Consider the following 21,593-nt stretch of genomic DNA (forward strand, 5'->3'; position numbering starts at 1 on the left):
TTTTAAAAAAAGAGGTTTGACAGAGGGAACTTTAACTGCTATGGTCTTATCGTCCCGGAATCGAAGAGAGAAGGAAGACAGGATAGGAGAAAGCCAGCCGTTCCGAGAATGAACATTATTCCATCAGGATAAAATCCGCCCCGGGTGGGAATCAAACCCGCGGCCTAGCACTTACAAGGCAGACGCACTACCAACTAAGCTAACTAGGCTGGCAGTTTTATGTTTTTAATTACCCAAGACATCATTGATGTTAATGTTGGAAGGATTGTCATAGTCTGGACCTCTGCCCGAGCAATTGACTGGATTGAGCTCATCAAGAGGGAATGCATACTTCATGTAATTATCATATGCAAAGTAGAACATATTCTTGCTTTCTTCTTTCATTTCCTTGCGTAAAGATTCTGGAAAGCTGCCATATTTTGAATTCAATATGTCAAAGAAGTTCACTTTCATGTTGGCACTCACATTTGGGGAGCTTATGTAGATGCATAGCAGAAGAACCAAGTGAAGGAATAGTTTGTACATCATAAATCTTTTTTGATAAATAAGGAAAGTAACCACCTGACATTTGAGTCTTGAGCTTGCTGCAATGTTGTCTGCTTACTCTATGATACTGTCTACAATGTAAAGGTTAAAAATGTTGCTTCCTATGTGAATTTGTTTAAATATATAGATAAAAAGGCACTTTGTAAGAACTGTGTTTAGCACACCAGTGAAAAAGATTGATACAATCTAATTTAAGTACTTGCACTTTACTTATCTTCTAACTTGGATGGATCAATCAAACTAATTTTAATTAACATTGTGGGTTAAAAATATTGTATGTCCAATGATGGGGATCGAGCTAGAATAGGCTGATGTGTGCCCCCAGGTCAATTTTATTTTAGTAGTCCATTACCGAAGTGGGTTGAATTAAACCAAGCCCCAACAAAGATTTTTGTTTTGTGGAGTCTCACTGCAAAGGTCTGATCGCCCCGAAAGCCAAGGGAGAAGAAAGACAGGACAGAAGAAAGCCAGTCGTTTCGAGAACGAACCTTATCAGGGTAAAAATCCGCCCCGGGCGGGAATCGAATGTGCTACCCTAAAAGCTAACTAGGCTGGCTTGAATTGACTTTAATAACTTACCGAGGGTTGACTAATGTTCATAGAAGCGAGGGAAGGGGAGCTAGAGATGGACAGCCAGGGGGGTTCCCTGAATTCATGTAATTATCATATGCAAAGTAGAACATATTCTTGCTTTCTTCTTTCATTTCCTTGCGTAAAGATTCTGGAAAGCTGCCATATTTTGAATTCAATATGTCAAAGAAGTTCACTTTCATGTTGGCACTCACATTTGGGGAGCTTATGTAGATGCATAGCAGAAGAACCAAGTGAAGGAATAGTTTGTACATCATAAATCTTTTTTGATAAATAAGGAAAGTAACCACCTGACATTTGAGTCTCGAGCTTGCTGCAATGTTGTCTGCTTACTCTATAATACTGTCTACTATGTGAAGGTTAAAAATGTTGCTTCCTATGTGAATTTGTTTAAATATTTAGATAAAAAGGCACTTTGTAAGAACTGTATTTAGCACACCAGTGAAAAAGATTGATACAATCTAATTTGAGTACTTGCACCTTACTTATCTTCTAACTTGGATGGATCAATCAAACTAATTTTAATTAACATTGTGGGTTAAAAATATTGTATGTCCAATGATGGGGATCATGGAAAATGAATTGACCCCCTTATCACTGTCAGTTTCACAGGCCACCTCTTCTTCTATCCAAACTTTTTCTGATGGATGTTAATGCTGAAATTTTTCAGGAATCGTTCTTATCTACATACTACCTCTTGTCTTCTCCTCCTTTTTGTAGATTTGTACATTTTTTATTACTTTTTATTAGTTCTGTACCCCTGTGGTTCGTAGGTAACTAGGTAGGTAGTAGGTACTTGTACTTTATCAAAAAAAAAAAACACGAATTCAAATTTTTGTTGGTAAACAAACACACGACACGTAATAATCACGGTATAAAGAAATGTATAGTCGCTTACGGAGCAAAATTCGTATTTCGTATATTGGTAGTTCTTTCGGAGCTAGTGTGAAAATAGAACATACTATGTATGATATTTTGATTTTATAGAACTTCTTTTGATTGATACTAATTAATAATCTACAAATTAAGCGCTAAGTAAATTGAAAATTAACTTTATTCACAGCTCATTTTCTCGACATCTCGACACATAATTTTTTTTTGTACCCTGACATTGTATATTCACGGATCCTACTACTCGAGTTCCTTGTCCCCTATGTACTTCTTTTACACGATCAAAGTATGGTTTATTTATTTAATTTTCTATCGTCTCTCTATTACAGACCCGAGCTCAGCCCATAGTCCGCCTGGAAGAATCCTCCCACAAGATGTTCCTCAAGAAGATTGTTTACTTTCTGTTGCCTAGCAACAACCAATTGAGTCGTTGCGATCTCTACTCCAGCAACAATAACAATGTGTATTCATTGGCCGCTATTGACCTACTCAAGTTCCTACTCGACTGTGAACACGTAAGTAGAGCAACGTTGAGCGTGGTGAACATTTGAATGGGGCACTTGGTCTAATGATTCTAACAGTTTGATTAAACAGTCTCTTAGAAGATGAGAATTTTGTCTCGAAAAATATGGAAAAAATCAATGTGACATCAATAGTGGCGTTACCTACCTATCAAAATTACATCGAGACTTTGTCCTCATGTGAATTATTAAAACCGTACATTCACTGGTTTTAGCCACTAGTTAGATTGGTTGGTAGCGCGTCTGCTTTGTAAGCGCTAGGCCGCGGGTTCGATTTTCGCCCGGGCGGACTTTATCCTGAACGGGATAATGTTCGTTCTCGGAACGGCTGGCTTTCTCCTATCCTGTCTTCCTTCTCCTTTAGCAGTCCCCCTGTCAAACTTTTTTTTTTTTTTCCATTTACATTGTTTCTCTCTAATTTCCATTTACATTGTTTCTCTCTAATTTCCATTTACATTGTTTCTCTCTAATTTCCATTTACATTGTTTCTCTCTAATTTCCATTTACATTGTTTCTCTCTAATTTCCATTTACATTGTTTCTCTCTAATTTCCATTTACATTGTTTCTCTCTAATTTCCATTTACATTGTTTCTCTCTAATTTCCATTTACATTGTTTCTCTCTAATTTCCATTTACATTGTTTCTCTCTAATTTCCATTTACATTGTTTCTCTCTAATTTCCATTTACATTGTTTCTCTCTAATTTCCATTTACATTGTTTCTCTCTAATTTCCATTTACATTGTTTCTCTCTAATTTCCATTTACATTGTTTCTCTCTAATTTCCATTTACATTGTTTCTCTCTAATTTCCATTTACATTGTTTCTCTCTAATTTCCATTTACATTGTTTCTCTCTAATTTCCATTTACATTGTTTCTCTCTAATTTCCATTTACATTGTTTCTCTCTAATTTTCATTTACAGGCCGAGGCCACCCGACTGCTGCAAGAGTTCCTCGCGGACCTGCACGACCAGCTAGACTGTATCCTAACTTCCGAGTCAGCGCATGATACTCTGCTAAGCCCGAAGAACGTTTCCAACACCCTATGCCAGCACTATTTCCTATTCGTCGGCGTCCTGTCCAATAGGAATCGCGGATTGCAGTTCCTGGAATCGAGCGGCGTACTGGAGGTTCTGAATCGAGTAGCGTTGACCAGCAAACATGACTGCTATGTGAAACTCATTGTGTCGTCTTTGGACTACTCGACTTCGTCAGCTACTAGGTAAGGCAGTTTTCATGTTTTTAATTAGGCATTTTTTTTTATTATTATTGTTTAGGATTATGGTTTCACCGCCGTGTTTATTTCGTAGCAATGAAACAACTGCTACATAAGACTCTAATCAAATGGACGAGAAGAGACACAATACTTCCCATTTAGGTGCTGGGTCAACACGATAGCATTTTTGTTTAATGTTAAGTTAGTGACTAACTTTTAACTAACATGTATTTCTTCCGTGTGTATTGCAGGTTAATTCTAAGCAACATTCTCACCTGTGACCAAGTATCATCTCGTCTCTACGCCACTCAGTTCTTAAGCATTCTCCTGCGAACCAAACTCGAGCTACAGCCAGACTACTTGAATTGGGTCGTGGAAAGCATTGTGAATCAGCTGCAGGATGAGAAGAAACTCGTGTCTCTGTGTGCCCTGTCCGCTCTGGACGAGGCGTGTGATGATAAGGTAGGTCTTGTAATTCTGTATGAGGCCTGTGACAACCTCCGTGGCCGACTGGGTATCACACTCGGCTTGCACGCCGGAGGTCGCGGGTTGCATTCCCGGCGGTGTCGAGGATTTTTTGGCTCTGTGCTTGAACGAGGTGCACTCAGCCTCGTGAGGACAATTAAGTAGCTACTCGAGTAGCTACTTTAATCGAGTAGCGATCAGTGGTGTTACCAGTGTAAAAAAATATTGAAAATATGGAAATTGATCTCAAAATGCTGCGATATCCACAAAAGTTGAGAAAAGTTTCTGCTTAAACACAAAAAAATCGACGACCTTTGCAGTTATACTGTGACATAAATCCCATTTAAAAAATCTAAAGGCTAAGCATCTATTTTCCATGTCATTTCAGCACTACTTGGAAGCAGTCATAGCTCTCCGCCCCTCTCTTCTCTACTTCGGAGACAAAGGCCTTTTACTCCTCATCAGGTTCCTGTCTACAACCAGTGGCTTTACATATCTGAATGAAGCCAACTTTGTGTCGAACCAGCTGGAGCGATGGGCCACACACTTTAACTACAGGTAAGAAAATTAATTTGTCCACTTCTTATTAGGGTTTGATCGTAGGAAGTTTCACCCTGTGTTTACATTCCACCAGTCTTATTTTTTTCCCATCACGACATCGTCCGGAATTTGAATTCTTACCGACCCGAAATTGAAAAGAGGCGGGACAGGATAGGAAAAAGCCTTATCGTCCCCAAATTGAAGAGAGGAGGACAGGATAAAAAAAGTCCATCGTTCCGAGAACGAACCTTAACTCTTTAGGATAAAGTGTCATACCATGCCCATCCCGTAGTTGGAGGGTAAGAGACACAATACTTCCCATTTAGGTGATATTCAATAAGAAGAAAAGTACTTGGCTTATCTCAATGCTTTTGTCAAGCTTCTCATTCAATATGATAAAGACTACTTTAGCAAAATCTCTTATTGTGTAGAAGACATCTTCATATGGTAAGTTTTTCATTGGTCCATTTTTATTGTTCATTTTTCCCCTCAACTTTTTTATAGGCAATGAAACACATGTGACATATAACAGCTTTATAACCATATGATATGTAACATAACACAACCATATTACCAGCCGTATCTTGATGGAATGACTTGAGGATTGATGATGATTATAATGCATTCAAACACTTGTCATTTATAATAATTGTATGCCTCCCAGGATGCAGTTTTTTTGTTTACGATTTTTTTTTTTTTTTTTTTTTTTACCCCATGACAGAACGATTTTATTCCATCTCAAGTAACATTTTTTTCTTGTCTTCCTCCTTTACAAAATTATTTTATTCCATCCTAACAATGTTTTCTTATCTTCCTCCATAATAAATTGATTTTATTCCATGTTGACAATGTTTTCTTGTCTTATTTCAGTGTAAGGATAACTCTCCTGAATGACTCATCCCTAGTTAGGGCTGCAGGGCTGAGAGCTCTCCGCTACATGATCAAGTCTGAACAACATGTGGCTATCATGAATAAGCTGCAGTATCCTGCACTCATAGCCAGGTTTGTACTAATTGGGAACTTTTCTCCAACTTTTTTGAGAAAAAAGGAGACTTACCTAATACTTTCCACTGTCACTGCACTAAGTGAACTGGTTGTATACCTACCTACCTAGTGAGACTGATTGTATTAACTGGGTGAATATAGTTTAATATGTACCTAAAGGTTTAAACTTTAAAACCCAATGTCCATGTCCACTACTTACTGAATTTTTATAGCACTACTAGACTTTAGTGGTCTTTGAAATTATTAATTTTGTTTCTTGATACTAATGTCTCTGTCTCTCTGTTTTGTTTTTCAACTTGCAGGAGTTTGGACTTGATTTTGGTTCGTAATGACAGTGAGCGTGTACAAGCATTACGTCTCACCCGGTATATCCTCATTGTAGCTCCTCAGCTCTTCCACACAGCCATTGCAAGATCCCTCATGTGTGTTGCTCTGTCTAGCAAAACTCCTGCAGAACTGGAGGAAGACAAACAAAGGCGAGATCGTAAGGAAGATGATGAGGAAGAGAAGGTGAATGACCGCATGGCGCGTGCATTCATTGCTGTCATTACAGAGCTATGTATTCTCAACCAGGATATATTCCTGGACTGTGGTGGCGTGCGCGCTCTCATGCATAGTCTCCAGGTCGTCAGGCCTGGACGCATGACCGAGAGTATCCTAGGCGCGTTGCTACATCTGTTGAATCTACCGAGTACGCGGGTCCGTGCCTGTGTAGACTTACAATTCATCGCAGCCAGCTTCACAGACCTCCCCTGTGTGGAAACCAAGACTGCCTGGGCGTACTGTAGTGAGATCCGTGCCTGGTACCATGTTGCCTTGTTATCTCTCATGAGGTCTTGGCCTGGCGTGCTACACTTCTGTCATCCTCATGATCCTCTCAGTCTGAAATCTCTGGTTGCAACACTGTACTTGAATAATCTCAATGTCCGCAAGGCTGTACTGGAAGTTCTACATGAATTGTTAGGATTACCTACACCAGAGTGGACAGATGAGTTCAGTGTGATACTAGAAGCTGTTGATCCCGCCAGGTTCCAGGATGAGTTCAAACTATCCGAAGGATTTGTAGCAAAGGAAGGCAAGACTATACTCCCTCACATATCAAAGTGCAGGGTGAACATCTCTGAGCTACACATGTCCCTGGTACTCTACTGTTTGTTAGAGGCAGACATACTCAATGCTCTCATCTATGTTATCATATCAGAGGACACACTGATCTCTGTATCGGCTACTATACTCCTAGGCGAACTCATGTATCTGTTACATAAACAACTACCACCAGAGTGTATTAACTTCTCACCAGCGGTTCCAAATCTTGTGTCCTATGCTGTGAGGGGCCGCCCTGCACTGGTACTATCACGTCCCCCTCAGTCGCCCCCCTCCCCCACGACACCGGGGTCCTTGATATCCGCCACAGATCTGTCCCGGCCTCCTAACTTTGATCAGAGTACTCTCAGTAATAATAGCAAGGTAAGTAAAGCTATTACGAGGGGAACGACATGTTGTAACACATAGTTAAAGCGCCTAACAAAAAAAAAAGCTTTTAAGTTTCATTTATGCCTATCTCAGTTTTAATTCAATGACATCAAACTCAGTTGCATCATAAAGTATAGGTAATTGTCAGCGTGGTGGATTTCTAATCCAGATTTTTTTTTTAGTTCATGTCAAGTCAGTAAAATTTACAAATCGTAAGGCTCCTCAACACAACCTGTGTAAATCAAATGGGTGATATCAAAGTTAACCCTTGACACTGTGTTATCTCACAAACACAAGATCAGCATAATGAATTTGGTATTTCACTTAGATACCTACTTTTTTTTCCTTGTTTTCAGATGTAAACTTGATCACCTATGAAATATTGAAAAATGTGTGTCAGAAGCAGGACATATCGGAAGAAAAGTACTTGGCTTATCTCAATGCTTTTGTCAAGCTTCTCATTCAATATGATAAAGACTACTTTAGCAAAATCTCTTATTGTGTAGAAGACATCTTCATATGGTAAGTTTTTCATTGGTCCATTTTTATTGTTCATTTTTCCCCTCAACTTTTTTATAGGCAATGAAACACATGTGACATATAACAGCTTTATAACCATATGATATGTAACATAACACAACCATATTACCAGCCGTATCTTGATGGAATGACTTGAGGATTGATGATGATTATAATGCATTCAAACACTTGTCATTTATAATAATTGTATGCCTCCCAGGATGCAGTTTTTTTGTTTACGATTTTTTTTTTTTTTTTTTTTTTACACCCATGACAGAACGATTTTATTCCATCTCAAGTAACATTTTTTTCTTGTCTTCCTCCTTTACAAAATTATTTTATTCCATCCTAACAATGTTTTCTTATCTTCCTCCATAATAAATTGATTTTATTCCATGTTGACAATGTTTTCTTGTCTTATTTCAGTGTAAGGATAACTCTCCTGAATGACTCATCCCTAGTTAGGGCTGCAGGGCTGAGAGCTCTCCGCTACATGATCAAGTCTGAACAACATGTGGCTATCATGAATAAGCTGCAGTATCCTGCACTCATAGCCAGGTTTGTACTAATTGGGAACTTTTCTCCAACTTTTTTGAGAAAAAAGGAGACTTACCTAATACTTTCCACTGTCACTGCACTAAGTGAACTGGTTGTATACCTACCTACCTAGTGAGACTGATTGTATTAACTGGGTGAATATAGTTTAATATGTACCTAAAGGTTTAAACTTTAAAACCCAATGTCCATGTCCACTACTTACTGAATTTTTATAGCACTACTAGACTTTAGTGGTCTTTGAAATTATTAATTTTGTTTCTTGATACTAATGTCTCTGTCTCTCTGTTTTGTTTTTCAACTTGCAGGAGTTTGGACTTGATTTTGGTTCGTAATGACAGTGAGCGTGTACAAGCATTACGTCTCACCGTAGTATATCCTCATTTGTAGCTCCTTCAGCTCTTCCATACAGGCCATTGCAAGATCCCTCATGTGTGTTGCTCTAGTCTAGCAAAACTCCTGCAAGAACTGCGAGGGAAGACAACAAAGTGCGGGATCGTAAAGGAAGATGAATGAGGAAGAGAAGGTGAATGACCGCATGGCGCGTGGCATTCATTGCATTCATTACAGAGTATGTATTCTCACCAGGATAATATTCCTGGACTGTGGTGGCGTGCGCGCTCTCCATGCCTAGTCTCCAGGTCTCAGGCCTGGACGCATGACCGAGAGTTCCTAGGCGCGTTGCTACATCTGTGAATCATACCGAGTACGCCGGGCCGCTGCCTTGTGGTAGACTTACATTCACTCGCAGGACCAGCTCTCACAGACCGTCCCTGTGTGACCAGACTGCCCTGGGCCGTACTGGTAGTGAGATCCGTGCCTAGGTACCATGTTAGCCTTGTTATCTTCATGAGGTCTTGGCCTGCCTGCTACCACTTCTGTGCATCCTCATGATCCTCTCAGTACTGAAATCATCTGGTTGCAACACTGTACTTGAATATCTCCAAGTCGCAGGGCTGTCTGGAAGTTCTACACTGAATTGTAGGATTACCTACACCAGAGTGGACAGAATGGAGTTCCAGTGTGATTACTAGAAGCTGTTGATCCCGCAGGTTCCATGGATGAGTTCAAAACTATCGAAGGATTTGCTAGCAAAAGGAAGGCAAGACTATACTCCCTCAGCATACAAAGCAGGGTGAACATCTCTGAGTACACATTTCCCTTGCTCTACTGTTTGTCTAGAGGCAGGACATACTCAATGTCTCATCTATGTTCATCTATCAGAGGGAACACTGATCTCTGTATCGGGGTCACATATACCTCCTAGGCGAACTCATGTATCTGTACATAAACAATACCACCAGAGTGTTTACCTTCTCACAGCGGTTCCAAATCTGGTGTCGCTCGCCTGGTAAACAGGAGGGCGTGGGTTCAATCCCAGCCGAGGTATGGAATTTTATCCTCAATAATTTGAGAATTTGACCACAATAATAGTACTAGCGTACTGCTGGAGTAAAGGGACTTTTCAGTCCTATGCGAGCAGTATAAATAAGCACTATTATTATTATTATTATTATTATTATTATTAATACTTACATAAGGTTTACACCAAAAGACTGTAAAAAAGCTCATACTTTTTATTTGTATTATAAATATATTTTTAGTTCTTTTATACACCTCTGGTTTGCGATTGATATATTGAAGTATCTTTTAAAAGTTACTTCTTTCATTATCTTATGTCAAATTGATGTCTGTCTAACAACTTTTTTCTAAGAGGTTTGATAAAGAGAACTCTAAGAGCAGATCGTCCCGAAATAAAGAGAAATGAGGACAGGATGGGAGAAAGCCATTCTTTCCAAGAACGGTTCTTATTTATTTAGGATAAAGTTCTCGCCGTTCGTCGACCTTGCGCTTACAAGAAAAACAAGGCAGGCCTACCTTCCAAGCTAAATAGGCAGGCTCTTCAATGTTTTAAAACTGTGTTTTTTATGTTTTCAGATTTTAGCCAAAGAAAGTGAGGAAGCTATCAAGGATTCCGGCGTTGTTCTGTGTAAGTCAATCTATATTGATGGTAGACTCAGTAACTTTGTGAAGGTTCATTTTAAATATCTAAATATGAAAATAACTTTACTCTTAACCAGTGAAGAGTAAAGTTATTTTCATATTTAGATATTCAATCTATATTGCTGATTGAGAGGCTGATGAAAAATGCCGACCCCGTCTGAACACGGGAAAAGCCAAGGGAAAAGAGTTTGACTCTGTATAGGCTCAATCAACTTATTAATGTTAGTTCTACTTAAGCCCCAACATAAGTAAGATTTAATTATTCAGCTACATATGAATTATAAAGTCAGAAACTTGGAACCCTAACCACCTGTATCCTGTATGGCATGCCTTACTTAGATATTTACCATCTCTATAGGTATAAGTAAGTACAACTTTTTTAATGAGTAAATGACATAACCTCTAGACAACCAAAGTCCAAGTTTAATTCCTAAAGCATTCTCTTTCACCTAACCAGTTTGCAATATTTTCTCCTTTCTACTTACCTATTTACCTACCTACTCTTATCGGATCTTTCTATTAATCTTATTATCTCCTCCTTCAGGTGCGAAGTCAACAGCGAAATTTAATTCCTAAAGCATTCTCTTTCACCTGACCAGTTTGCAATCTATGTCTCCTTTCTACTTACTCTTCTCAGATCTTTGTATTAATATCATTATCTTCCCTTCAGGTGCGAAGTCAACAGCGGGCCCTGTCTGCCGTCACGGCTCTGTCAGAGCTGCACAAAATGTTCCGTAAGAGGCCCGCGCCCGCGTCTATATTCCTCGACCTTGTCATTAGTCATGTGGAACCGCGGGCACCTAGTCAGGACGCGGACGCTATTGTCAAGATGAAGGGGAAGAGTTTGCCCAAGCACAAAGTTCCACATGTGAGTTTCACCGGGAGAGAAGTGTGAATTTTTACCTGCTACACTTAAAAAAGATAAAATAGAACATACCTTGTTTATCCTGCTAGAATGAGGCTAAAAAGTCCATTGACCCCAGCAGTCTAAACAAGGTCTCGTGTATTTTATGGGTTGTAAAACATAATACACCTGCCTCGGTGGTGTAGTGGTCAAGGCGCTCGGTGGTGTAGTGGTCAAGGCGCTCGCCTGGTAAACAGGAGGGCGTGGGTTCAATCCCAGCCGAGGTATGGAATTTTATCCTCATATAATTTGAGAGTTTGACCACAATAATAGTAGTAGCCTACTGCTGGAGTAAAGGGACTTTTCAGTCCTATGCGAGCAGTATAAATAAGCACTATTATTATTATTATTATTATTATTATCGCCATTGTCAAGATGAAGGGGAAGAGTTTGCCCAAGCACAAAGTTCCACATGTGAGTTTTTCTCAGAGAGAAGTGTGAATTTTTACCTGCTACACCTAAAGAATAGAACATACCTTGTTTATCCTGCTAGAATGAGGATAAAAAGTCCATTGACCCCAGCAGTCTAAACAAGATCTCGTGTGTTTTATGGGTTGAACAACATAATACATAAGTTTTACACCAAAAGACTGTAAAAAAGCTCATACTTTTTATTTGTATTATAAATATATTTTTAGTTCTTTTATACATCTCTGGTTTACGATTGATATAGTAAAATATCTATTAAAAGTTACTTACTTAGAACTTTCATTATCTTGTGTCAAATTGGTGTCTGTCTAACAACTTTTTCTAAGAGGTTTGATAGAGAGAACTGTAAAAGCAGATCGTCCCGAAATAAAGAGAAATGAGGACAGGATGGGAGAAAGCCATTCTTTCCAAGAACGGTTCTTATTTATTTAGGATAAAGTTCTCGCCGTTCGTCGACCTTGCGCTTACAAGAAAAACAAGGCAGGCCTACCTTCCAAGCTAAATAGGCAGGCTCTTCAATGTTTTAAAACTGTGTTTTTTATGTTTTCAGATTTTAGCCAAAGAAAGTGAGGAAGCTATCAAGGATTCCGGCGTTCTCACGGTGAAAGATGCGTTTGCTTGGAATTGGGAAGCTATACGGGCTGTGTTCAAGGTAAATGATAGGTTTTTATGAACCCACGCCCTCCTGATTACCAGGCAAGCAAGGGTAACTGCCTTAATAATAGGTACTTGGTTCCTATGAACCCACGCCCTCGTGATTAACAGGCGAGCGTCTGGACCACTACTTCACGGAAGCTTTGAAGTACTTACTAAGATTTAATTAATTGAGATCTGAGTTGGTTTAGTTGTATGTTTGAGTCAACTAATTTGAGTCCCTTTTATGCTGGGTTCTAGACATTTCTGAATGCCTTGCAGATTTGCTCTTTGTTCCAGAAAGACTCGTCGATTTTCAAATCCACAGCGCTAGTGTACCATGCATTTTTATGTAGAAACTGGGCCGATTGGCACTCAAATTTATAATTATGTTATGGGATTTTTTTAATAATATATCATTGTGCTTTGCCTACAATGGGACTAATAGAATAAGTATACAAATATACATTGTATACCCCAAGTTAGGTGTAGGGGTAAGCAGCCCCCAAATTTAAGCTTACACGAATCTACGAATACCCCTATTGTTCTATTTACTTTTTTTACACGATCAAAGTATGGTTTATTTATTTAATTTTCTATCGTCTCTCTATTACAGACCCGAGCTCAGCCTATAGTCCGCCTGGAAGAATCCTCCCACAAGATGTTCCTCAAGAAGATTGTTTACTTTCTGTTGCCTAGCAACAACCAATTGAGTCGTTGCGATCTCTACTCCAGCAACAATAACAATGTGTATTCATTGGCCGCTATTGACCTGCTCAAGTTCCTACTCGACTGTGAACACGTAAGTAAAGCAACGTTGAGCGTGCTGAACATTTGGATGGGCCACTTGATTTAGATATTCAGTTTGTGTACTCGGTCTCTAAAAATATAAGAATTTTGTCACGAAAATGTGGGGAAAAGCAATGTGACATCAATAGAGGCGTTATCAAAATTATATCGACACTTTGTCCCCTTCTTGGTTGGTAGAGCGTCTGTCTTGTAAGCGCTAGGCCGCGGGTTCATTTGGCAACCCAAACTTTGGGCAGCTCATCAGTAAATTTTATTGATTGTTTCTCTCTAATTTCCATTTACATTGTTTCTCTCTAATTTCCATTTACATTGTTTCTCTCTAATTTCCATTTACATTGTTTCTCTCTAATTTCCATTTACATTGTTTCTCTCTAATTTTCATTTACAGGCCGAGGCCACCCGACTGCTGCAAGAGTTCCTCGCGGACCTGCACGACCAGCTAGACTGTATCCTAACTTCCGAGTCAGCGCATGATACTCTGCTAAGCCCGAAGAACGTTTCCAACACCCTATGCCAGCACTATTTCCTATTCGTCGGCGTCCTGTCCAATAGGAATCGCGGATTGCAGTTCCTGGAATCGAGCGGCGTACTGGAGGTTCTGAATCGAGTAGCGTTGACCAGCAAACATGACTGCTATGTGAAACTCATCGTGTCGTCTTTGGACTACTCGACTTCGTCAGCTACTAGGTAAGGCAGTTTTCATGTTTTTAATTAGGCATTTTTTATTATTATTGTTTAGGATTACGGTTTCACCGCCGTGTTTATTTCGTAGCAATGAAACAACTGCTACATAAGACTCTAATCAAATGGACGAGAAGAGACACAATACTTCCTGTGTCGTCTTTGGACTACTCGACTTCGTCAGCTACTAGGTAAGGCAGTTTTCATGTTTTTAATTAGGCATTTTTTTTTATTATTATTGTTTAGGATTATGGTTTCACCGCCGTGTTTATTTCGTAGCAATGAAACAACTGCTACATAAGACTCTAATCAAATGGACGAGAAGAGACACAATACTTCCCATTTAGGTGCTGGGTCAACACGATAGCATTTTTGTTTAATGTTAAGTTAGTGACTAACTTTTAACTAACATGTATTTCTTCCGTGTGTATTGCAGGTTAATTCTAAGCAACATTCTCACCTGTGACCAAGTATCATCTCGTCTCTACGCCACTCAGTTCTTAAGCATTCTCCTGCGAACCAAACTCGAGCTACAGCCAGACTACTTGAATTGGGTCGTGGAAAGCATTGTGAATCAGCTGCAGGATGAGAAGAAACTCGTGTCTCTGTGTGCCCTGTCCGCTCTGGACGAGGCGTGTGATGATAAGGTAGGTCTTGTAATTCTGTATGAGGCCTGTGACAACCTCCGTGGCCGACTGGGTATCACACTCGGCTTGCACGCCGGAGGTCGCGGGTTGCATTCCCGGCGGTGTCGAGGATTTTTTGGCTCTGTGCTTGAACGAGGTGCACTCAGCCTCGTGAGGACAATTAAGTAGCTACTCGAGTAGCTACTTTAATCGAGTAGCGATCAGTGGTGTTACCAGTGTAAAAAAATATTGAAAATATGGAAATTGATCTCAAAATGCTGCGATATCCACAAAAGTTGAGAAAAGTTTCTGCTTAAACACAAAAAAATCGACGACCTTTGCAGTTATACTGTGACATAAATCCCATTTAAAAAATCTAAAGGCTAAGCATCTATTTTCCATGTCATTTCAGCACTACTTGGAAGCAGTCATAGCTCTCCGCCCCTCTCTTCTCTACTTCGGAGACAAAGGCCTTTTACTCCTCATCAGGTTCCTGTCTACAACCAGTGGCTTTACATATCTGAATGAAGCCAACTTTGTGTCGAACCAGCTGGAGCGATGGGCCACACACTTTAACTACAGGTAAGAAAATTAATTTGCCCACTTGTCCACTTCTTATTAGGGTTTGATCGTAGGAAGTTTCACCCTGTGGTTACATTCCACCAGTCTTATTTTTTTCCCATCGCGGCATCGTCCCGAATTTGAATTCTTGCCGACCCGAAATTGAAAAGAGGGGGGACAGGATAGGAAAAAGCCTTATCGTCCCCAAATTGAAGAGAGGGGGACAGGATAAAAAAAAGTCCATCGTTCCGAGAACGAACCTTAACTCTTTAGGATAAAGTGTCATACCATGCCCATCCCGCAGTTGGGGGGGTAAGAGACACAATACTTCCCATTTAGGTGATATTCAATATTTTAACTGATGCTGTGTCTAAACTTAGGGCAGTACAATCTTCTGGAAACGGGTTACTATGTCAAGTAACATGATAAAGAATGATAGGTATGTACTATGTTTTCACTTGACAAATATATGAGTAACGAAAAAAAAAGCTTTTAAGTTTCATGTATGCCTATCTCAGTTTTAATTCAATGACATCAAACTCAGTTGCATCATAAAGTATAGGTAGTCGTCAACATGGTGGATTTCTAATCCAGATTTTTTTTTCTTTCTTGAGTTCATGTCAAGTCAGTAAAATTTACAAATCGTAAGGCTCAACTCAAAATAATCAATTCTGCCCTTTTCTCTTTTAGGTACCTACTGTGGTCTACGATTTTTCGATTCTCTTCAAAATCTCATTGATTTCGGTGTTTTATTTTCAGAATCAAGTGGTTCAGAGTGTGATGGAGATGTTGGCAGATTACAATGGAGTAGAGAACACGAGACAGGACATTGACCAAATACTCAACTCTCATCATGTGGAAGATGAATTCTGTGTAAGTCAATCTATATTGCTGATTGAGACGCTGATGGAAAATGCCGACCCCGTCTGAACACGGGAAAAGCCAAGGGAAAAGAGTTTAACTCTGTATAGGCTCAATCAATTTATTAATGTTAGCTCTACTTAAGCCCCAACATAAGTGAGATTTAATTCTTCAGCTACATATGAATTATAAAGTCAGAAACTTGGAACCCTAACCACCTGTATCCTGTAAGGCATGCTTTACTTAGAGTCATCTTTAAATATTTACCATCTCTATAGGTATAAGTACAACTTTTTTTAATGAGTAAATGACATAACCTCTAGAAGTCTAGACAGTCTAGACTCTAGACAACCAAAGTCCAAGTTTAATTCCTAAAGCATTCTCTTTCACCTAACCAGTTTGCAATCTTTTCTCCTTTCTACCTACTTACCTACCTACTCTTATCGGATCTTTCTATTAATGTTATTATCTCCTCCTTCAGGTGCGCAGTCAACAGCGAAATTCAATTCCTAAAGCATTCTCTTTCACCTGACCAGTTTGCAATCTATATCTCCTTTCTACTTACTCTTCTCAGATCTTTGTATTAATCTCATTATCTTCCCTTCAGGTGCGAAGTCAACAGCGGGCCCTGTCTGCCGTCACGGCTCTGTCAGAGCTGCACAAAATGTTCCGTAAGAGGCCCGCGCCCGCGTCTATATTCCTCGACCTGGTCATTAGTCATGTGGAACCGCGGGCACCTAGTCAGGACGCGGACGCCATTGTCAAGATGAAGGGGAAGAGTTTGCCCAAGCACAAAGTTCCACATGTGAGTTTTTCTCAGAGAGAAGTGTGAATTTTTACCTGCTACACCTAAAGAATAGAACATACCTTGTTTATCCTGCTAGAATGAGGATAAAAAGTCCATTGACCCCAGCAGTCTAAACAAGATCTCGTGTGTTTTATGGGTTGAACAACATAATACATAAGTTTTACACCAAAAGACTGTAAAAAAGCTCATACTTTTTATTTGTATTATAAATATATTTTTAGTTCTTTTATACATCTCTGGTTTACGATTGATATAGTAAAATATCTATTAAAAGTTACTTACTTAGAACTTTCATTATCTTGTGTCAAATTGGTGTCTGTCTAACAACTTTTTCTAAGAGGTTTGATAGAGAGAACTGTAAAAGCAGATCGTCCCGAAATAAAGAGAAATGAGGACAAGATGGGAGAAAGCCATTCTTTCCAAGAACGGTTCTTATTTATTTAGGATAAAGTTCTCTCCGTTCGTCGACCTTGCGCTTACAAGAAAAACAAGGCAGGCCTACCTTCCCAGCTAAATAGACAGGCTCTTCAATGTTTTAAAACTGTGTTTTTTATGTTTTCAGATTTTAGCCAAAGAAAGTGAGGAAGCTATCAAGGATTCCGGCGTTCTCACGGTGAAAGATGCGTTTGCTTGGAATTGGGAAGCTATACGAGCTGTGTTCAAGGTAAATGATAGGTTTTTATGAACCCACGCCCTCCTGATTACCAGGCAAGCAAGGGTAACTGTCTTAATAATAGGTACTTGGTTCCTATCCTATGAACCCACGCCCTCCTGATTAACAGGCGAGCGTCTGGACCACGGAAGCTTTGAAGTACTTACTCAGATTTAGTTAATTGAGATCTGAGTTGGTTTAGTTGTATGTTTGAGTCAACTAATTTGAGTCCCTTTTATGCTGGGTTCTAGACATTTCTGAATGCCAATCAATTAATTTTAGAAGATGACCTTTATAATCTAAGTTTAATGTTTCTGTCTCAGATACGTTCAACTCATGGAAGCCGACATTCACGACTCCCTCACACTGCACCGTCGTACTGAGGATGGTCAATATGCGCGACGGCTGAGCAGTGCGCGACCCCCCATAGGTACGGCCTATGTGCTGCCACACCTGTATGGCATGCTGGCGCGACACGAGGCGGGCTTTGGCGTGCTCCGGTCACACGAACATCTGTACGCCTTGTTCCAGGTAAGAACTAGAGGTTAGCCACAAGTTCATCTGCCCTCTCCGATGTCCTCAAAGATGACTTCGACTCCATAGCCATCCTCATGCGTTTCTTAAAGAGAAACAACTTCCCGAAAGAACTATAGGCCACCTTATTTATTTGCCGCGAAAGGCCCATGTTTCTAAATTGTGTAAAAATAAAATAAATAATTTATTAATTCTAACCATCTTGCTGTTCCTTATTTTCAGAGGATAATCGACGGCCGCTGCTCGACAGACGAGCAAATTCTAGACCTGAAGGTGAACATCTGTATGCCTTGTTTCAGGTGAGAAGATATGCCTTTTTTAGTACGGTATTGTATTGTCTGGCCGGGGGACGTTAAACAGGGAATAAACCAGCTTAGTCTAGCGAGGAGACTTTAAACAGAGAGAATACCAGCATCCCGAAAGAACTGTAGGCCACCTTATTTATTTGCCGCGAAAGGCCCATGTTTCTAAATTGTGTAAAAATAAAATGAATAATTAATTCTAACCATCTTGCTGTTCCTTATTTTCAGAGGATAATCGACGGCCGCTGCTCGACAGACGAGCAAATTCTAGACCTGAAGGCCGCTCTGTGGGCCGCAGGTAACCTTGCTACTTCCCCAGCCGGGGTGCGGCTTCTATCTGAACAGGGAGTTTTGCTCCCCATTGTACGTCTAGCCGAGCAATGTGCTGTGTACTCGGTGCGTGCGACCGGGTTCTATGTGTTGAGCATGATCGCTACCACTAGGCAGGGAGTAGCATTGTTACATTCCATGGGTAAGTAAAAGTACTTACTAGTAGTTCTGTGAACTGTAGACCTCACCCCAGACTCTTTTGCCAAGCTGAAATTTTAACAAAACTCTCAGTTCTGAGACCCAAAATTTCATGGGGTGACTTGCCTAAACTCATGTACCGAATTTCATCAAAATCGAACCAGACAATCTCGAGTTATAGCGGAAAAAACATTCATCCAAATCCAAACCAAATGCAAAACTGTCGAGTTAAATAAAAAGTGTGCGTCGAATAAAAGTGGTGTGAGCCAAAGGTCGCATTTGGATTGGGCCCACAATCCTATCAGAAAATTTCCTGTATAAATAACACCTATACAAAAGATAATTTTCCTTAAGTTAATGTCTGACTTCGCAAAAATCCGTCGAGTTAAAACTTAGGATTCACTTCTTTCACTCATCACCATTTCGCATGATTGCAGGCTGAGTCTTTTGATGTGACATTATGTTCTTAAACCTCTAAAATACACGAGACCTTGTGTTAGACTGCTGGGGTAAAAAGACTTTTCAGTCTCATTCGAGCAGGATAAACAAGGAACATTCTATTCTATTCTATCGCCATTTCGCATGATTTCAGGCTGGGTGTCAGTGCGTCAGAACAGGCACGACCTGTGGCCTCTAGTCACCTGCCCCCTATCCTCTCCCCCCACCACGCCTGAGTACATGATGGAGATATCGGCCTCCCAGCAGGCCGCTATGGGAGGCCACACCTCAGAGGAAAGCTCAGAGTCCAGTGACCACGTGACGCCGCTGTTCTACATGGAGGATTCCGGTCCAGGTAATTAATTAGTATATGTATATTTTTTTTTTTTTTAAACATTTATAGAAATGTTAAAAAAAATACATATTGTTACAATCCTACAAACAACTCACTTTCTTAAATCTTGTGCCCACCAGGTCGTTCATCACTAGACACACCGCTCCCCTGGTTTAGAGGTAAGGAGAGAGCATCATCAGAGCGACGTTCCGCAACACTCCCTCACAAATCTGCCATGGCGCCCGTACCTCAACACGTTCGCTCCTATAGCGAGAGTAAAGCGGAGATGGGCAGCGGAGTGGGGGATTCGTGGGAGAACACAACGGACGGTCAAAGCCATGTGACGGATGAGCTGTCCGATATGAGGTGAGTGTGGAAGTCAAAGTGGGTATCACACTTGCACGCCGGAGGTCCCGGGTTCGATTCACGGCGGAGTCGAAGTTTTTTTTTCGGTTTTCTGGTTGAATATCGGGGTGCACTCAGGCTCTTGAGGTCAATTGAGCACTTTAATCAAGTAGCGACCAGAGGTGGCATAAAAAATGTAAAAAAAAAAAAAAAAAAAAAAAAAAAAAAAAAAAAAAAAAAAAAAAAAAAAAATTTAAATTGGGGATTTAAAAAAAAAAAAAATTGGGAAAAAAATTGAAATATGAACACTGAAACAATAGTTGTGAGAAGATGATTCAAGAGGTTTGACAGAGGGAACTGTAACTGCTAAGGTCTTATCGTCCCGAAATTGAAGAGAAAAGTATTACAGGATAGGAGAAAACCAGCCGTTCCAAGAACAAACATTATCCGTTCAGGATAAACCACAAAGAGTGTTAGATATGATTTGAACCTTTGTTCCACTTATATCTGTCTTTTTCCCTTAATAATTAACATTTTACCTTGGTTTTACAGGATGAGTGACGTATGTAAGAAGAGTAGATCTGATAGTTGTTGGATTACAGGATAGGAGAAAGCCAGCCGTTCCGAGAACGAACATTATCCGTTCAGGATAAACCACAAAGAATGTTAGATTTGATTTGAACCTTTGTCCCACTTATTTCTGTCTTTTTCCCTTAATAATTAACATTTTACCTTGGTTTTACAGGATGAGTGACGTATGTAAGAAGAGTAGATCTGATAGTTGTTGTACAGATAGCAGCACGAGCGGTGTAAGTTCCTGTGATTCTAGCCATGCTCCCCGATATCATGCGATAGGGTAAGTACTTACCTACCTAGTTTGGATTTTAATAAAATAATAATAAAAAAAGAGGTTTGATTGGTATACGGAACTGTTACAACAGCCTCCTGGAATCGGTGAGAGAAGGAGAGCAGAATAGGAGAAAACCAGCCGTTCCGAGAACGAACCTTTTATGCTTAGGATAAAGTTCCTACATTAACCTGGGTACGATAAAGTCAATTCTATTCTTATTTATGGCAGCGCATAAAGTACAAACATGAGTTTCGTTTTTCGGTATTATTTTCGAGGTAAAGCGTCATTAAAATACAGCCTCTTCGCGAGCCTAGTTAGCTTAGTTGGTAGTGCGTCTGCCTTGTAAGCGCTAGGCCGCGGGTTCGATTCCCGCCCGGGGCGGATTTTATCCTGATGGGATAATGTTCGTTCTCGGAACGGCTGGCTTTCTCCTATCCTGTCTTCCTTCTCTCCTCGATTTCGGGACGATAAGACCATAGCAGTTAAAGTTCCCTCTGTCAAACCTCTTAAAAAAAAAAAAAAAAAAAAAAAAAAAAAAAAAAAAAAAAAAAAACAAAAAAAATGGATAAAAGTTGCACGACTACACTTCCAATGCAACCGCAATGGCTCTGAAATGTTTCTTCCTCACCATCTCTCCTCAGGTATGGCTGTGTTACACGAAGTGCTGGGCATGTACCATAGCGGCGTGTTCAAGGACGGACAACTAGTCAGCAACAAATCTACCAACAAGCAAGACCTGAAGACAATTCGCGGCGATCAAATCACTTGGATAGATGGACGGGAAACGTATTGTTCAAATATCGGGAGACTTATATCCGAAGTGGACGCGATTATCATGCGAGCCAACAGGATGGTCAATAATGGTCGAATGGGAGACTTTGTTATCAACGGACGAACCAAGGTAAGCCAGCCCAAGTTACCTTGGAAGGTAGCACGCCTGCCTTGTAAGCGCTAGGCCGCGGGTTCGATTCCCGCCGCCCGGGGCGGCGTGGCGGATTTCATCCTGAAGGGATTAGGTTTGTTCTCGGA

The 21,593-nt window shown here is 40.2% G+C and overlaps 3 protein-coding genes across 3 annotated transcripts in view; 2 read left to right on the top strand and 1 right to left on the bottom strand.

Moving 5' to 3' along the window:
- Positions 1–154: 154 nt before the first annotated feature.
- LOC103518991 (ER degradation-enhancing alpha-mannosidase-like protein 1) lies at positions 155–1,943 on the bottom strand. Its single transcript, XM_026830534.1, has 2 exons — positions 1,203–1,943; positions 155–336 (listed from the first exon to the last, which is right to left on the bottom strand). The coding sequence occupies exons 1-2, from the start codon at positions 1,392–1,394 to the stop codon at positions 226–228; spliced, it is 303 nt and encodes a 100-aa protein (XP_026686335.1). The 5' UTR covers positions 1,395–1,943; the 3' UTR covers positions 155–225.
- Positions 1,699–4,794, top strand: LOC108253666 (rapamycin-insensitive companion of mTOR-like). The gene is made up of 5 exons (XM_017448043.1): positions 1,699–1,749; positions 2,358–2,543; positions 3,475–3,773; positions 4,019–4,229; positions 4,621–4,794. The coding sequence occupies exons 1-5, from the start codon at positions 1,699–1,701 to the stop codon at positions 4,792–4,794; spliced, it is 921 nt and encodes a 306-aa protein (XP_017303532.1).
- A 320-nt stretch (positions 4,795–5,114) lies between these two features.
- The window catches only part of LOC103519001 (rapamycin-insensitive companion of mTOR-like), a 33,457-nt gene continuing 16,978 nt past the window's right edge, over positions 5,115–21,593 (top strand). The window contains exons 1-14 of the mRNA XM_026830467.1: positions 5,115–5,219; positions 5,643–5,774; positions 6,080–7,103; positions 10,999–11,196; positions 12,212–12,313; positions 12,911–13,096; positions 13,493–13,791; positions 14,222–14,432; positions 14,824–14,993; positions 17,617–17,824; positions 18,358–18,601; positions 19,190–19,390; positions 19,510–19,735; positions 20,460–20,571. Coding sequence (XP_026686268.1) covers positions 5,710–5,774; positions 6,080–7,103; positions 10,999–11,196; positions 12,212–12,313; positions 12,911–13,096; positions 13,493–13,791; positions 14,222–14,432; positions 14,824–14,993; positions 17,617–17,824; positions 18,358–18,601; positions 19,190–19,390; positions 19,510–19,735; positions 20,460–20,571 — 3,246 coding nt within the window. The 5' untranslated portion in view covers positions 5,115–5,219; positions 5,643–5,709. The remainder of the gene's footprint in view (positions 5,220–5,642; positions 5,775–6,079; positions 7,104–10,998; positions 11,197–12,211; positions 12,314–12,910; positions 13,097–13,492; positions 13,792–14,221; positions 14,433–14,823; positions 14,994–17,616; positions 17,825–18,357; positions 18,602–19,189; positions 19,391–19,509; positions 19,736–20,459; positions 20,572–21,593) is intronic.

This window comes from Diaphorina citri, unplaced genomic scaffold (genome assembly GCF_000475195.1).
Source record: "Diaphorina citri unplaced genomic scaffold, Diaci psyllid genome assembly version 1.1 scaffold63, whole genome shotgun sequence".
NCBI classification, from domain to species: domain Eukaryota; kingdom Metazoa; phylum Arthropoda; class Insecta; order Hemiptera; family Psyllidae; genus Diaphorina; species Diaphorina citri.

Coding starts and splice junctions, on each gene's coding strand:
- LOC103518991 (XM_026830534.1), bottom strand. CDS start 1,394: ATGATGTACAAACTATTCCTTCACTTGGTTCTTCTGCTATGCATCTAC. Junction 337..1,202: donor ACTTTGCATATGATAATTAC/ATGAATTCAGGG, acceptor TATGATAATTAC/ATGAAGTATGCATTCCCTCT.
- LOC108253666 (XM_017448043.1), top strand. CDS start 1,699: ATGGGGATCATGGAAAATGAATTGACCCCCTTATCACTGTCAGTTTCA. Junction 2,544..3,474: donor TCCTACTCGACTGTGAACAC/GTAAGTAGAGCA, acceptor TTTCATTTACAG/GCCGAGGCCACCCGACTGCT. Junction 3,774..4,018: donor TCGACTTCGTCAGCTACTAG/GTAAGGCAGTTT, acceptor TGTGTATTGCAG/GTTAATTCTAAGCAACATTC.